This window comes from Ochlerotatus camptorhynchus, unplaced genomic scaffold, assembly GCF_037179485.1.
Source record: "Ochlerotatus camptorhynchus isolate MF236.1 unplaced genomic scaffold, CSIRO-AGI_Acam_v1.1 ptg000672l, whole genome shotgun sequence".
Taxonomy (NCBI): Eukaryota; Metazoa; Arthropoda; class Insecta; order Diptera; family Culicidae; genus Ochlerotatus; species Ochlerotatus camptorhynchus.
The window spans coordinates 23457-42130 of NW_027041150.1; the positions used below are offsets into that span (position 1 = coordinate 23457).

The following is an 18674-nucleotide window of genomic DNA, read 5'->3' on the forward strand; positions in this document are numbered from 1 at the left end:
TTATTGATTTTCTTATTTAGTTGCTTTGTGATTTCCTGTTTTTCAGATTTCCTGATTTTCTGATTTTTTTATTGTGATTTTTTATTATTTTCTAATTTAATGTTTTTTTCTGACTGAAAATCAGACTCAGATGTTCTGAATTTTTGGTTTTCTTATTTTAATTTCTGAATTTGATTTTCAAATTTTTAATTTTTCATTACAATTTTTTGATTTTGCTTTTAACGATTTTCCGATTTTCTGACTTTCTGATTTTCTGATTTTCTTATCTACAAATTCTGATATTCTGGATCCCGAATTTAGGGATTTTCCGATATTCTTTTTTTCTGATTTTTTTAATTTTCTGATTGCCGGATTTTATGTTTTTTGTTTTTCTGATTTTATTATTTTCTGAACCCGATTTTTTTTTTATTTTCTTATTTTCTGATTTTCTTATTTTATGATTTCCTGATTTTATATAGTTTCTGATTTTATAATTTTTGATTTTAGATTTTCGGATTTTAGATCTTTTGATTTAATCATAATCTGCTTTTCTGATTTTAATATTTTTCGATTTTAGGTTTTTTTTATTTTCTTATTTTCTGATTTACGGTTTTTCTAATTTTCTCATTTTATAATTTCCTGATTTTCTCATACTCTGAATTTCAGATTTTAATTTTCTGATTTTCTGATTTTCTGATTTTCTGATTTTATGATTTTCTGATTTTCTGATTTTCTGATTTTCTGATTTTCTGATTTTCTGATTTTCTGATTTTCTGATCTTCTGATTTTCTGATTATCTGATTTTAAATTTTTTTTATATTCTGAATTTCTAATTTTCTGATTTTCTGATATTTTGCTTTTCAGATTTTCTTATTTACTGATCTCCTGATTTTATGTTGTTTCTGATTTTAAAATTTTCCTATTTTAAGATTTTCGGATTTTCTCAGTTTTTGATGTTCTGATTATATTTTCGTTCCTTTATTTAACGTCAGCCTCTGTTCCGCAATCTAGTGCCAATCACCGACGGACATCGATTGCTATCCATTGTCGGCAATTAAATGTGCAGGAAGGCAGCTTCCTCAACTGCATAGGATATCGCACCCATTCAAACACACATGGGCCGTGACCAATGGCTTTACTTCCCTTTCGAATGAAGACGTGACCAGAGATTTTTATGCCTCAGAAAAATCCCACCGACCTCGGCAGAGATTGAACCTAAACCCATTGGGGTGAGAAAACAGTCACGCTTATCACTAAACCACCAACATCGGCATATTCTGATGTTATGATTATCCGTATTTCTGATTTTCTGATTTTCTGTTTTTCTGGATTTATTATTTTCTGATTTTTGGATTTTCTTATTTTCTGATTTTCTGATTTCCCGATTTTTTTTATTTTATTATGCTAAGAATTTCTGATTCAGACGAAACTAGAATACTGGCGACAACGTTCTGATGAGACAACGAAACCTTATCCCCAAGCTCCTCCTCTGATCCTATCCTTCGACAATGTACCTCTCTAACCTCCAGTAAGCCGCGAGTATTCGGCCCAACTCATACTAGGCATAGAATTAAGTGAATTTTGCTACAAACAAAGAACAATGAAATATCAGCTCCGTAAAGCTAACGCGATTGAGCCTTCCAAATACACGAACTAGTTTAAAAGAAAGAATAACTGATTTTCTGATTTTCTGCTTTCTGATTTTCTGATTTTCTGATTTTCTGATTTTCTGATTTTCTGATTTTCTGATTTTCTGATTCTCTGATTTTCTGATTTTATGATTTTCTGATTTTCTGATTTTCTGATTTTCTGATTTTCTGATTTTCTGATTTTCTGATTTTCTGATTTTCTGATTTTCTGATTTTCTGATTTTCTGATTTTCTGATTTTCTGATTTTCTGATTTTCTGATTTTCTGATTTTCTGATTTTCTGATTTTCTGATTTTCTGATTTTCTGATTTTCTGATTTTCTGATTTTCTGATTTTCTGATTTTCTGATTTTCTGATTTTCTGATTTTCTGATTTTCTGATTTTCTGATTTTCTGATTTTCTGATTTTCTGATTTTCTGATTTTCTGATTTTCTGATTTTCTGATTTTCTGATTTTCTGATTTTCTGATTTTCTGATTTTCTGATTTTCTGATTTTCTGATTTTCTGATTTTCTGGTTTTCTGATTTTCTGATTTTCTGATTTTCTGATTTTCTGATTTTCTGATTTTCTGATTTTCTGATTTTCTGATTTTCTGATTTTCTGATTTTCTGATTTTCTGATTTTCTGATTTTCTGATTTTCTGATTTTCTGATTTTCTGATTTTCTGATTTTCTGATTTTCTGATTTTCTGATTTTCTGATTTTCTGATTTTCTGATTTTCTGATTTTCTGATTTTCTGATTTTCTGATTTTCTGATTTTCTGATTTTCTGATTTTCTGATTTTCTGATTTTCTGATTTTCTGATTTTCTGATTTTCTGATTTTCTGAATTTCTGATTTTCTGATATTCTGATATTCTGATTTTCTGATTTTCTGATTTTCTGATTTTCTGATTTTCTGATTTTCTGATATTCTGATTTCCTGATTTTCTGATATTCTGATTTTCGGATTTTTTTATTTAATAATTTTCCGAATTTCTGATTAACTGATTCTCTGATTTTCTTATTTTCCGTATTTTTGATTCTCCAATTTTCTGATTTTCAGATTTTCGAGTTTTCGGATTTTCTGATTTTCTAATTTATGGTTTTAAGGTTTTTCCGATTTTCTGCTGGTTTGATGCTCTGGATATCTGATTTACTTATTTTCTTTTAAATCGAAATTTCAGATTTTTCTATTTTTTTTTTTCTATTTTTCTATTTAAAATTTGCTAAATTTGTGATATTAGGATTGTCTGATTTTCTGATTTTCATATTGTTTGATTTTTACTTATTTTATCTCTTTTAAATCTTACTTTCAGATTTCGAAATGTATTATGTTACGGTTTTCTGAGTTTCAGATTTTCTTATTTTCTAATTTTATTGATTTTTTTATATATTGATTTTTTTTAATTACTGAATTTAATGTTTTTTATTATCTTGTTTAGCCTATTTTTCTTATTTTCTGATATTATGAATTGCTGAATTTATTTTTATCTGATATTCAGATTTTCTTATGTTCTGATTTTCATTTTTTTTATTTTGTTTAGCTTAATCCGTGGAATTTTAGATTTTCTGATTTATTGATTTTCAAATTTTCATATTTCGGATTTATCAAAGTCCTGATTGTTTGATTTTTTTTATTATTGTTTTTCAGGATTAATTTTTAATTTAAATCTTTTGGAACTTCGTTTTTGGAATTAGTAGCTTGTAAAGTAGAAGGAAAGTCCTTCTGCAGTGCCCCCTTAAATGTCTACGTAATTAATGAACAGCTCCTTAGTGGTTTCATAAATTTTATTTCTTAGATTATATTTTTTCATTAAGTTTCTGTATTTGATTTTAGTTTACGTTCTGATTTACTGAATTTCTGATCTACTGGTTCAATAATTCAACATAAAATTTTATTGTAACAGAAAATTCACAGTGAAATTTATGGTAATTTCGTTGTTTATTATGATTTCTTTTTGTTTCGGGTAGTTTCTTTAAAAAAATAAGTTTTCTTTAAAAAAAAATAATATGCTTTATCAGTTATCTTGGTCTTTTCGGCTGTGATTTTTTTGGTTTTTAATTCTTTGAATCTTTTACAGTTTTATGGCTGTTGTTTTCTACCCTTTCTTAAAGGTTTTTTGTATTCAATTTTATTTCAATATCTGTTTACTGTTTGCCATTAAAGAGATTTGTTTCCTAATTCTTTTGGCAGTGGTTTATGTGGATCTTTTTTCACTTAACTAATTGTATTTCCTACATTCTGTGTCCTGTTTGTTTTGGTTTATTTCCTGCAATCTGATTACTGTTTTAATTTGTTTTTTGTTTTTATTTTTTTTGTAGTCTCAGAGCGCAATTTTGAATCATCTTTTTTCAGTATTGTAATTTTTTATTTACCTCATAGATTTTCGTTTAAGCTGTTTCTGTTTTCAATTAAGTACCTATTAGTTGCTGTTGTTATATGTTGTGTTATGTTGTAAGGATCTTTCTTCATACTGCATATTTTACTGTTCTCTGCTTCCAGACTGTTTTCTGATATGTGCATCATGTGTTGTGTGCTGTTTGTATTGCAATATTAAGTGCGCTTGATACACCGCGCGGCCTTCTGGATTGTCCCAACACGCAGCCTTTGCTTTTAGAAGCGAACGACTGTGCCTAACTAAGTGGCCACAATGTTATTCCCCGTAAGGATCGAGCAAACAGGAAGCGAAAAGTGCGGCGCATTCGTTTGGCTTAAACAAAGTTCACGTGAAATTTTGGGGAAATACTTCAACAGGTTGCTTTTATCACATTTCTGTTTAGTCAATTTCTGAGGTTTTTTTTCCAATTTCTATTCCCTATGTAACCTACAATTTCTATCCTTTAGTACTGATTGCTCACATTAGTTTTTTTGTTTTCTGCTTTTTTTGTTATTATTGTTTATAATAATTATGAAATTTGGTATTGAAATTTATTATTTCAATTATGTTTTGCAAATTTTGATTTTATTTTACCAGTTGTTGTTTGTAGTTGTAATTTGTTTTCGTTCCATAATGTTTTACATTCTTTATGTTTCATCATCATCCATTTTCCAGTTTGATTTTTCAAGTCCCAAGTTTAGTTTAGCCTTGTGTCTTATTTCAATATTTGATATACATTTTATAAAATTTCCTCTGTTTGTGTTCTCCATTTCTTTCTTTAATGTCTTAAGGAAATGTGTTTTCATTTTGGTTTACTAAAACAGATTACCTTCCTTCTGTATAGTGTTCTCGATTAGATGTTTTGAATTTTGAATTTTGAATTTCAATTTCTGTTCTCTAGATTCAGTATACAGTTTCTCCATTTCTGTTGTCTGTGTGTGGCAAAAGTTAAACCACTCAGAAAGACCCAACGTTCCCCATAGAAGCACACAAGTCGCTCTTTCCAGCGAATAATCTTATCATGACTTTTGCATTACAACGATTGTCGCAAATGCTAGTCTTCCCTTCTCGATCGATTCGATGCCGTTGCACAAGTCACTTATTGTGCCATAATGGGCTGACATGTAATATCCATTGAACCCCATCGATGATAACCTACCTTCGATAGCGTGCTCGGATGCGGATAGAGGTTCACCAGACAACTTTCACGCCGAAGTCGATAATCCCAGCGTGTTTCCAGGTGTGGGATCTGCAAGAAAATGGAGAAACGGAAAAAAATGCTTAGTCAATCTTTGTGCTGATAGAAATAGCTATATAGTGGAGTATGGTGGAGAAACTCGGAAAGCTAGCGTGTGATAAGCTGTGTCACTTTACCCAGATCCTAGATTGGGTGTTCTTTGTTGAAGATTAAGTGCAGAAACAGGTGAAGGGACATGATACTATCGGTTGGTGGCTTTAGCTTTGCATGACAATGATAGTTTTTCTTCTTCTTCTTCTTTGTATAGAGGCAGACACCGGGACTTTGTTTGAATAATAAAATCACGACAAGTTCACTCACATTGCAGTGCATTGATGTTCGATTCTTTTGATCCAAAATCTAAAACAAACTAAATCTCCCTGCTTGGTCAAATAGTGCAAAAACCGGCGGGCTCTCCAATCAGGACTGAATCCAGTGCATTTTCAAAGTATTTCGTTATCGAGCGATGGTGAAAGCCTTCATCTAAATCCACTAGCCAATTGCAAAACGGTTGCGACTCATTTTTTCACACCCAAACTCAAACTCAATATGAATAATCCAACATCGGTGAGTTTCATTCCATTATTGGGGAGGAGCTCGGTTCCCCTATTCCGATTGCTGGTTGTCAGTCGGTATGTGCGGCAAAAAATGTTTTCCACGTTTGCGGGGTGGATCGAGCTACGCATATTTTCCCATTTGTCTCGTACCTGCGTTCTGCTGCTAATAATGCACATATCAATGAAACTATAATGCCGTGTGACAACAAAGTGACGTAAACGTCACTATGACAAATTTTCGCTTTATTTTGCATTTTCATATTCAGTGCATCAAACAGCACATATTGATATCTAGTTGATGTAGAATTTTGCCACCAAAGCTCACACTAAAGTCTTCTAAGTAAAAGTATGGACGTCTGTCAAAAGTTGTTCCAATCGCACTGCTTTGCTCGATTGGAACAACTATTTTTCAATTTTGTGGTGACAGACGCCGATACTTTTACTAGAGTGCTTAAGCTCAGATTACCCTCTCCCTGTTTTCCATGACTCAAATTTTTCAAATGTTGATTTGGGGTTGTTTATAAACAACGTAAATCTATAAAAAAAAAATGGTGATTTAGTATAAATGACACGACCGCATGGTTGCAGTAGACTGCGTTAAGCTATCCTTTAAATTTGTCGAACCTCTTAATGGAATCCTTTTATGAAGAGCTTTGAGTGGGTTGGTTTATTTCCTTTAAATTCCGTTATAATTGCTTATCTTTTGACAGATACGCGTATTTCGTCTACTACTTGCAGACTTCATCAGTGCCAAGTACTCACCGACCGAATAGTTGCCAAAAGCAACGAAATCAAAAAGGTCTTTCCAATACCTCCAGGCGCGTCCAAAAAGTATATTTCACCACTTTCGTCATTGACAGCCTTCATGATAGTATCGTAGGTATGTTTTTGTTGGTGATTCATGTTTCGCTCAATTCCTCTCGACCGTATTGTTGTTCTCGTTGCATTTCTCGATTGAATGCAACGTGCATTGAACGATTGGGTGGAATTCTGGGTCGTGATGAAAGTACAGCATCGGCAAGTGTATGATCCAAATAAGAGTCATTTTCCAATAATTGTAATCGTTGACATGCTTCACGATAAGTTGCACACAACTGTCCATCGACAGTTCGCAAAGCCTGAAATAATTTTGGTTCACGCACGTTCACTAACAGCAATCTCAAATAGAAGCATTCATCGTTGCTTGCATTGATCACGCCTTTCTTCGGGAAGGGAAGTAAAGCCGTTGGTCCCCGGTTCATGAGTTGATGGGTCGATAAGTAGGGTGCAGGTGTGGGAGCTGCCTTCCTGGCGTCGGTAGCATTGGTTCTCAGCACGGAAAACAAGATCGACGGAAAACAAATCAAGGAAAAAAAAATCGTTGCTTGCTGCATGCACGGTATGAACATAGAGGTAATTCTAAGACTAGAAGGTCCCGAAATAACGTGCTCAACTTTTTGGCTCAGCTTTGGTACTCTCTTCGGTCCCAAGCTAATCGATTCACACCTCGAAACATAGGAAAAACCAATAACCCCTCATTTTATCTGTCAAACTTTCATAGCGAATCAAAACAAACATTGTGTAGTACTAGAATTTCGACTAGAATGGGATGCGTTAATCGTTTGCTTGGGACCAATAGGCTAGTCAAGTAGTGAGCCAATTTAAAATCGTTACTTTCGTATTGATTGTTGGTATAAATGCGTCCTAAAGCATCCGTTGAAAATATATTGGGGTGACCCTCGACAGGAGTTCCTTGTTTGCGCCGTTGAAACGTTTTCATAGATTGATTCCAAGTATAGTAGCGTAGTACTTCAGCATAGAGTAGTGTTCGGGCAAATGGATCAGTTTTACATATACTAACGAAACTTGTCAATGGTCGAGCTGCTCTTTCCGTTGCGTTACGCGCTGTGAAATACACACGTTGACCATTTTCGAGATCAATGGCCAAATGAACTACAGTCTGATGTCTTTCGTGGATTTCAAATGAGAAAAGTCTCTAAATCGCCTCATTACTACTAACATAACGCCCCATTTGGTATTGTGTCACTTCGTCGTTCGTATTCTCCGCAGCCACACCGAAAATAGCCATATCTCTTCCCTTATTGGCATATTTACAGATATATTTGATGGATTTCACAGAATTACAATATTCTACGTTGATGTGTGCTTCGAATGTTTTGGATAATAATGGTGAATATGACACTATCCAATGATTGTCAACCTCGATGTTCTGACGGTTTACCTTCACAATCGCTGTTTTCCCATTGTCATCAATTCATCGCCGACGGTACAGCGGATCAGCGTTGCCAGAATGTTTTTAAGCTTATCGGTATCAAAGGTTTAAAAAAATCGGTATTTATCGGTATTATTAATTTTATATTTTTGCCGTTCGCGAAAATTTTAACTTTTGGACTATGATCGGAAAATTCTGGAAGAAAACTCCGGGGAATGTTTGAGTAAGCTTCTGGAGGAAGCTGAAATCAACATCCAGAGAAAGAAGCTCTCCTGGAGGAAATATGAGGAAAGTTCTGAGAGAAGTCGGAAAACATTCCGCGGAACTTCCAATTGAGAAACTTCTGGCCAAAATTTAAAGAAACTTTCACAATAAAATCAGATTTCATATTCAAAGGAAGGCAGAGGAGTTTCGGAAATCTGAAATAAATTCCAGCAGTAGCCATTTCTCGGAAAAACCTTCCAATAGAAGTCATAAAAAAAAAACAACTGGACAAAATTCCAGAACTAGACGAAAGAAATTTCTGCGAGAAGTTTAATTGAACTTCCTGGAGAAGACGGAAGAAACTTCTTCGAGACACTGGCAGAAACTTCCTAAGGTAGATTAGGAAAAAAAAAAAAAATTCTGGAGGAAGTCGAAAGAAACAAGGACATAACTCCGGATGAAAGAGCTCTTGGGGGATGTTCTAATGATCCAGAAAATTTTCCAAATGGTCATAAAACATCCCTGAAGACCCCGCAATGTCCCTGAAGTTTTTGGAACATTTCTGAAATGTAGTTAGAAATATTCCATATTTCCTCGGAATTCCTGAAAAGTTCTTGTAATTTTCCTAAGGCTGTTTTGGAGTAGTAGACTACCGGAATATCTCTAAAAAACTTTGAAGGTCTCTAGACTTTCTTGAAGATTAAGAAATTTCTTAGGCACTCTCGCAATTTTCTTGAATTTATTGTAACATCAGCATTGAAGTTCACTGATCTTCCCGATTTTTTCTTATTTTTAAAAGTTATCGACACTGCCATAAATAAGCACGGAACTTCCCATAAAATGTTCTCACAATGTGCTAATGTTCATGTAACTTACGTTTCTTAAATTTGCATGTGCCCCCCGGAACCCCTGCTAAAGTTTTCGGGAATTGTCTGAGTTTCTCGGAACTCTTTTAAAATTTCAACGATTTCCTTTAAATTTAATAATCTGTCCTGATGTTCTCGGAGCTTCCTAAAGTTCTCTCAATTCTCATGAAACTACACTGTCCTGAAAATCTTTACATTTTACAGAAGTTCTTTGAACTTGTGAAGTATCCAAAATATGTATGATGTTTCCTTAAGTTCACTGGAGTTCGCTGGACTTTCCTAAAATTTCCGGGTTTTGAATTTTAACACAAGTTATTGAAACATTCCTCTGGGCTACAAATGGTGAGTCGACAAACTGGAAGGAGTGTTGTCCCAACAGCTCTGGTCCTCACAAGTTCCTACCTCACGCTTCCACGGGTCAGCCGATGACAAAGACCGCCAGCAAAAGATGCTGGTAGCGTAGCCTGGGCAATGTCACCACGATAAAAACATGGATCCGGATCGTGGTGATAGCAAAGTGAGGAGGTGCGACCCTCGAGCGTCTGTTCACCATGGAGGTGCGGCTCAAACAGCGTCTGTATCGGAGCGAGCGGCTGAATAAGAAATGCTGCATCACGTCAGCTACACCTAAGGTGGCAGCCCCACCAACATGATGTAGGTATCGCGACCCCGGTAAGGTAGCATACTGAAACCCCCAACATTACTCAGAAAAACGAAGAAAGAGAAAACAACGAACGGAATTTTCGGCAACCGACCCGGCAACGAAATAAGGACAATGAATGGAAACTCGGTACTTGGAATGTCAGAACCTTAAATGAACCTGGACGAGCGGGCCTTTTGGCTCGTGAACTGCAAAAAGTGAATGTGAGCGTAGCTGCTATTCAGGAAGTACGGTGGCCTAGATCCGGAGAACGTGAATTCCGGGCGGTGGATCCCATCGCCAACACTTCCTTCAAGTATCATATCTATCACAGCGGTGGCGATAGGGCAGAACATGGAGTAGGGTTCATAGTGATCGGGAAGCAGATGAAGCGTGTTATGCGGTGGAGACCGGTAAGCGACCGCATCTGTGTATTAAGGATTCGGGGCAAATTCTTCAACTACAGCCTGATCAACATCTATGCGCCAACCAACGATAAATCCGATGACGTGAAGGACGCGTTTTATGACAGTCTCGATAAAACTTATGATGAGTGCCCAAAACACGACGTGAAGATTGTAATCGGAGATGCAAATGCGCAGGTCGGGAGGGAAGATTTCTTTCGTCCAATCATTGGTACAGAGAGCCTACATACAGTAACCAATGATAACGGCCTGAAACTGATAAACTTCGCCGCTGCTAGAGGTATGGCCATCAGTAGCACGCAAGAATATCCGAAAGCACACCTGGAGACACCCAAATGGCGAAACTTGCACCCAGATCGATCACATGTTGGTGGATGGCCGGCACTTCTCAGATGTCATTGATGTAAGGACTTTTAGGGGGCCTAACATTGACTCAGATCATTATCTTGTTGTCTGCAAAATTCGGGCGCGTCTATCGACCGTTACGAATTCAACGAACCGGAGATCGATGCGTTTCAATATCCATCGCTTGTCAGTAGAAGGTGTTGCTGCAGAGTACCGCCAGAAGCTTGATGAGCGGATTAGCGAAATCAACGTGAACGAGGACCTCAACAATCTGTGGAACACAATCCACGGAGCGGTGAACACAACAGCACAAGAAGTGATAGGTACAGCTCAAAGACGACCACGTAATGGCTGGTTTGATGAGGAGTGCCAGAGGTTGACGGATGAGAAGAACGTTGCCAGAAGCCGGATGTTAGTGTCTGGTACCCGGCTGAACAGAGAGCGGTACAAGGTAGCAAGGGCAGCTGAGAAACGAACCCACCGCAGAAAGAAAAGGCAATACGAAGAACGCGTGATTGCTGAGGCGCAAGAAAGTATGGAACAGAACGATATGCGAAGGTTCTACGCGACTGTCAATGGTGTGCGGAGTAAAAAAGCGCCATCTCCCGCCATGTGCAATGACCTTGAGGGGAATTTGCTGACAGATAAAACAATGGTGGCTGCCAGGTGGAAAGAACATTTTGAGACATTGTTGAATGGAGAGAGTGAGGGAGTATCGAGGAACAGAGTAAACATCGCAGACGACGATCAAGCTGTGGAGCCTCCAACGCTAGACGAGGTTAAAAAGGCAATACGTGAGCTGAAAAACAATAAGGCTGCTGGGAAGGACGAGCTCCCGGCCGAACTTTTCAAACACGGAAGTGAGCAGCTGCATCAAGCAATCCACCGTATTCTAACGAAGATATGGGAGGACGAAGAACTGCCTGCTAGCTGGTTGGATGGCCTCATTTGCCCATTATTCAAAAAAGGGCACAGACTCGAGTGCGCCAATTATCGAGGAATAACTCTTCTGAATTCGGCGTACAAAATACTGTCACGCGTTCTGTTTAACAGATTGAGACCGCTTGAGGAGTCCTTCGTCGGTGAATACCAGGCTGGTTTTCGTGAGGGCCGATCAACGACGGATCAAATGTTTACCCTGCGTCAAATCCTTGATAAATTCCGGGAGTACAACTTGCAGACTCACCATCTGTTTATTGATTTCAAAGCACCATACGATTCAGTGAAGAGAAATGAGCTTTGGCAGATTATGCTAGAACATGGTTTTCCGGCGAAACTAATTAGACTGATTCGCGCAACGCTAGATGGATCGAAATCAAGTGTAAGGGTTGCAGATGAGATTTCGACCTCGTTCGTGACCTTAGATGGATTGAAGCAGGGTGATGCACTTTCAAACTTACTGTTCAACATTGCTCTTGAAGGAGCGATTAGGAGAGCTGGTGTGCAGAGGAACGGTACCATCATCACACGATCGTACATGCTCCTTGCCTTTGCGGACGACATCGATATCATCGGAATTGACCGTAGAGCAGTGGAAGAGGTGTTTGTGCCTTTTAAGAGGGAGACGGCGAGGATTGGGCTCACGATAAGTTCTACCAAAACGAAGCACATGGTAGCCGGTAGACAGCGTGGGAGCAATAGTGGTGTTGGTAGTGTAGTGTTGTTAGATGGTGAACAATTTGAGGTAGTGGAAGAATTTGTGTATCTTGAAACACTAGTGACATGCGATAATGATGTTACCCGCGAGGTGAAGAGACGTATTGCAGCTGCAAACAGGGCCTTTTACGGATTACGTAGCCAGCTGAAGTCCCGTAGCCTGCAAACGAAAACGAAATTCGCTCTGTATAAGACGCTGATACTTCCGGTAGCCCTCTACGGCCACGAATCGTGGACGTTAAAAGAGTCTGACCGGAGAGCATTTGGTGTCTTCGAGCGTAAGGTGCTGCGAACAATACTCGGCGGTAAACAGGAGAATGGCATCTGGCGGCGTCGCATGAATCACGAGTTGTACCAAGTGTATAACGGTACGGATATAGTGAAGCTTATAAAACACGGCAGACTACGGTGGGCTGGGCATGTAGTGCGGATGCCGGAAGAACGACAAGCAAATATTATATTCAGCAGAGAACCCGGTAGAGGTCGTCGACTCCGGGGTAGACCTCGGACACGTTGGCTATTTGCAGTTGAGGAGGACATCAGGTCGCTAAACGTTCATGGCGACTGGAAGCGATTGGCTCAGGACCGAGTCCAATGGAGAAGAGTACTTCGTTCGGCGTTGAATCAACCTGGCGATTCGTAGCCCATCAAGTATCAAGTAAGTATTGAAACATTCTTTAATTTATCGACTCAAAAGTCTGGATTTTTCTGAAGTTTCAGAACTTCTTAAAAGTTCCTGCAGCTAGTGTGGATCCGCAATCAAAACCTGAAGGCATTCCTGAAGTTCCGGGAAAGTTGAATCATTCGAGGCTGAAGAAGCTTCCAAGGGAAGTCGAAATAAGTTTCCTAGAGGAATCGTAAAATAATTAACGATGTTAGGTGAAAGAAAATCCAGGAACTAAAATAATGTTTAAAATGTATTTCCCGACTCCCCCGGAATTACCAGAAAGAGGCATCGGCTGTTTATCGATTCATGGGAAGCCAAAAACGGTGAGGAAATTGAAACATTAATCGACAGAGTATCCATAAGACATTTTTTAGCATGATTATTGTTTTTTTAATTTTAGAGGTTCACAAATTTTTAGATATTCAAAAAGATATGTCTCTCACAATAATTTTCTCAAAAATTGTGAGCGCGGGCAGGCAATAAAAAAATCGGTATAAATCGGTATAAAACCTTAAATATCGGTATTCTGAGGAACCTTGTCTGTATATCGGTATCTAGTTCGGAAATCGGTATAAACACCGATAAATCGGTATATCTGGCAACGCTGCAGCGGATAGCCATCGTTTCCGGTCACAGTTTCATCGGTTAATGCTCTAGGATATCTTTTTGAGCACTTTCCATCCACCAGTGATGTGCTTGTTCAGCATCTATGAACCGAACCGAAAGATTACACTTGCACACCCTCCGTTCGGTTTTCGTTTTGCAAACATAACCGAACTATGCGTTTATTCCCAGATTTCCCAGAATAAAATATTTCATAATCTTTCATTTGTCTGCTGGTGAGTTTCTCAAACCTTTAAATCGATTTATCTCCGTTAATATGGCTCTATTCGCGATTTGGGGGGTGTCCAGATGGTCGAAATTTTTAAACCCGGATTTCCCAGGGTAAAATATTTCATAATCTTTCATTTGTCAGCTGGTGAGTTTCCCAAACTTTTAAATCGATTTATCTCCGTTAATATGGCTCTAATCGCGATTTGGGGGGTGTCCAGATGGTCGAAATTTTTAAACCCGGATTTCCCAGAATAAAATATTTCATAATCTTTCATTTGTCAGCTGGTGAGTTTCCCAAACCTTTAAATCGATTTATCTCCGTTAATATGGCTCTAATCGCGATTTGGGGGGTGTCCAGATGGTCGAAATTTTTAAACCCGGATTTCCCAGAATAAAATATTTCACAATCTTTCATTTGTCGGCTGGTGAGTTTCCCAAACTTTTAAATCGATTTATCTCCGTTAATATGGCTCTAATCGCGATTTGGGGGGTGTCCAGATGGTCGAAATTTTTAAACCCGGATTTCCCAGAATAAAATATTTCATAATCTTTCATTTGTCAGCTGGTGAGTTTCCCAAACCTTCAAATCGATTTATCTCCGTTAATATGGCTCTAATCGCGATTTGGGGGGTGTCCAGATGGTCAAAATTTTTAAACCCGGATTTCCCAGAATAAAATATTTCATAATCTTTCATTTGTCAGCTGGTGAGTTTCCCAAACCTTCAAATCGATTTATCTCCGTTAATATGGCTCTAATCGCGATTTGGGGGGTGTCCATATGGTCGACATTTTTAAACCCGGAATTTTGAAATTTTTATATAATAAATGACCAAATGGTGGAGCAAATAGGAATGAAAACGAGGGACGTGCACTAGTCATGAACACTAAATGATCATTAATCATTATTCATGACTATTTGGTGTTCATGATTAGTAAACATTTCCCGCAGCTTGTGCCACTTTTTCTCGAGTGAGTGAACTTAAATCTATCCGTGCACTTGTCTATCGATATTACTCTGTAGGTTTCATCTTGTTCTCCAAGAGAGTGGTTTAGAACGAGTGCAACCAAATTGCTTAGACAAAATATTTCCCGACGCTCAATCGATGACAACGTAAATTTTTTGCGGTAAATTGAATATATTTTACCATTTTATAAGCTATTTCAAGATGAAACACGGATTCACAACTAAATCACAGCTGTCTAATACTTAAAACATCAAAACACAACTTCTAAGAATAATAGTCCTACTTCTACAATCAACACTTATTCATCATATAAATCTAATAATCCAATTGCAAGTTCATTCAAAGTTCAGCAGAAAATTAGCACCACGGTAAACAATGTTACACAAACCCCCGAATGATTCCACGGAGATGGGAAATATTCCTCCACAGCTGAACCATCCTTGTTGGGATGAATTGAGATGAATTATCATGAGTGAAGTCCTCATCTGAATGTACTCGGAATGATGCTCCGACGAATGCTCAAACTCGAGACTCAGTTGAGCAACAGAGCCGGCAATCGATTCCATCTGTAATGGGAAAAGGTCAGTGTTTTGCATTTTGTCCGGATCCGATCAACGTCAAACTCACGATCTCTTCAATCGACTCTATCAGATGACACCAAAAATAGCACTGCATGAAGAAGACAGCATCAGCGACGAAAACCATTAGAGTGATCATTGTAATACCACTTTTGATGACCAGCAATGTAGCAGTTGAAATGAACAGCAACGAACTATAGTAGATGATGGCGTAGAGGGTGCTTACAAGGTTCTGTACCAAACGTATGTTTCTAAAAAGGAAATTGTGTCTTTCATTGATCAATAATAAAACGAACTATCAAACCTCAACACTTCAAGGTGATGTTCCAAGGTAGTTCCTAGGATCTGTTTCTGATACTTCCACCTCAACACATGCGGTAGTGAGTCTTGCGATGGTCCTGCCGCATTGGTGCAATCTTCAGAGATCTGAGCCTGCACTCGATTGGGGATCGTCTCGTAACCACGTGCCACAATCATCAGCTCACTTCTTAGTCTCAAGAGTAAATGGAAAACCGTTAATGAGCAGTAGAAAAATATACTGCCCCAGATGATGATGAGCAAAAATACAAATGCCTCCTGCAGAAAACGAGCAACCACGGGTCCCAACACATGAAATTGTTTCGGTATGCCGTAGAGGCGATTCCGAGCGGAGTTCGGAACAATAATCGTCAATTGGGCATAGCACATGCTAAGAAAAAGCACCAATGCCACTTTTTCAGCAGTCCTAGTAGCGGCTCTCCGAACAGATTCATCGTAATCGGGATCACCGGAATGGCCAACCTTTCTATTACAGAAGGCCTCTGATTGCCGAACGACTCCAAGGTAACGCTCCAGAGCGAATACTTTTAATATGGATGTTACGAAAGACGCTGCAATCAAAATGGACCCGCAAAGTTCTATCAAATCGTCCTGATTGTGGATGCTTAAGCCGGCCTTTGCAAGCGACATGATGAACTGATAGAATCCCAACAGGCGATACAGGGTTCGGCAAAAACGCTTCCAGGGCTCAGATCCAGGATTCGGATGAAATCCGGCACAGATCATGACCAGTTCCAAGCATCGGTTGCTGTCATAGTTGAGATAGGGCTTCACCAAGAGACGCAGATTGCTCCAGCCGTTTTTGAGATTCGCAAGCAAATTCCTTAAGTTGACCATCATGGCGAAAGTGATTTCTTCGACTGAGGGGTGCCCATCCCGTTCAGTATGTTTCCAGTGGGTTGGTAGTGTGTGAGAATCGAGACATTTGGCAAATGCAAGGATATTGGTTGACAATCGAATTGCATTGGGGAGACCGATGCTAAGGGAGGATATCGGTGACGCGTTGCGTTTGGCACTAATTATTACCGATGTCACTTCACGGTGCAAGGACAACTTATCACTCACGGTGAAGTAATTCCCATTTGATTTACACGGCAATCACTTCACCGTGAGTGACACTTCTTTTTCACCGTGAACTGACACTCGTAATAAGAGCCGTTTACTATATCGATCCGCTGTACAAAGTATTGGTTACAGAGGAACATGCGATTGTTCTGCATAGATTTTAATTTCGTTAATATCTGATGGATTTTCTTGAAAATTCAATTTCAAGCACTGAATACTCAATTTCATTCACTGAATTGAACATGTGCGCGCCACGCACACCTCAAATACATGCGCCCCTTCCAACCCAAGTAACCTTACAGGTTTTATCGAGATTTTATAGCATTCTACAAGTCTAAATCATGGTATACAGAACCCTCATAAAACCAAAATTGTTACTTGGGAAGAGCGACCATAATTGTAATATAGGAATGTATAACTGTATATATGCCCTCCAGTGCTGTCATGGTAAACGTAAAGCTGGTTACTTACTGATTGTTTGTATGTGAGCCCCCTTTATACGCTGGTTGACTAGCTCAACCAGCTCAATCTACTTGCACGAATAAGAGAAGCGCAGAGAGAATAAAAGTAAATCTGGTTGCACGCCCAACAAAGTTATTGTGTCTGCAAGATTTGGCAACCCGCAACTTTGTGTTTAGTTCGAGTGACTTTTAATTTGAGCGAATATGTTTTTAATCGTTTCGATAGTATCGGTATTCAAACGAAGTATTTGAATAATCATTTTTCGACAACACTGAGTGAAACCAAAGATATTTTACAGAGCGTTGTGCAAAATTATGCAATCTGTGATTCATGCTGCCTACCCTGAATGAATGAAATCTCGATTTCTTTTTCGTAATGGACGTATCTGCTTTTGAAAACAAAACATACGTCCCTTTAAAAAGTAATCGAGAAATCCCTTTTCAGACATTTTTCCCCAAATTCATTATCTTGACAGATTACACCGGAAACGCCTTGATCAACGTTACAGGGTCTGTAACGTTGCATTTGTTTTATAATATCTTCATGTTTTATTGTCAGTTATATTAAAGTTACATACATTCTATAAAAATTCTAAAGTTTTCGACGCTTACATCTGCAAAATTTGTATTAACTAAATAAAGGAACATTTTGCCTAACTGTTTAATCAAAGATTGTTTGGTTGCTCTTGTAAATGTTGAGAAGACTGGATACATAAAGTTTTCTGGTTCCATGCGACGAAGCCTAGGGTCTAGATGAGCTAATAAAGGCTTCTGATAGAACCAGACATTACGACTCCTTGTGCACTTGAAGATGCGACGAACGATAGTGTCAATTTCTCCTGGACATAAGGCACATATGGGTCGATTGTTGGATTTTGGCGATGAAGAAGCTGGTTGTGGGGAATCCTCTCATGTATCATGAGATACCACGCTGACCGTTGCTGAACTGGAAGCAGACTGGAGTGAATGTTTTCAAAGACCGCTTTCCAGTTTATCTGCGAGTCGGTGAAGGTCGGTAGATCCAGAAGCAGCGAAAGGTAATGTTGGTACAAACCACTCGCCGTCAGGTTCTCCAAAAGATTGGAGGAGAGATATGACATTTCCTGCAATGCCAACCTAGCGCACAGTGCACAGTGGTTTAAAAGTGCAAATTCGTGAACTTAATTGTTTTCTGAGATGTACGTACGTTTTAGCATTAAGGTGTCTTCAGAAGATTTTCATAGTTCTGGATTCCGCACCTTTTGGAATGTTCACCTTAATTTTTCTTAAAGTGCAACTGCACTTCAAAAAACTAACTTTTTTATATTAACAGATATCGAGATGATGTCTTGTACAAAGTTGTAGAGCTTTTAATTTCAAGAAACTTTGCTGAAGACATCAAGTTGCCATGACTTCATTGTATGAAGATATAAGAGATTATTTGCCAGTTGCACCTTAAAATCAGTTGTTTGAGTTTTTCTATGTCTTATTCACGTTGTATCTCTTTGATGTATTCTGCAAAGTTTTAGATAATATCTAAACACACAACTTTTCTGAAGACACCAAAGTGCTATGATTTGATTGGCGAGAGATACAGTGATTTTTAAGCAAAAAATCACCCTTTTTCAAAAAGCTATAACTAAGCTGGCCGCAAATTGCCGCACTTGCAACAAGTTTCA

General features: G+C 38.1%; 1 protein-coding gene across 1 annotated transcript in view; it reads right to left on the reverse strand.

The window, feature by feature from the left end:
- Positions 1-18674, reverse strand: part of LOC135714609 (glutamate receptor ionotropic, kainate 1-like) — a gene marked incomplete at its 3' end in the record, with an annotated part of 193895 nt that overhangs the window by 10368 nt on the left and 164853 nt on the right. Inside the window, exon 4 of the mRNA XM_065237990.1 lies at positions 5146-5235. Within this exon, the coding sequence (XP_065094062.1) occupies positions 5146-5235 (90 nt within the window). The remainder of the gene's footprint in view (positions 1-5145; positions 5236-18674) is intronic.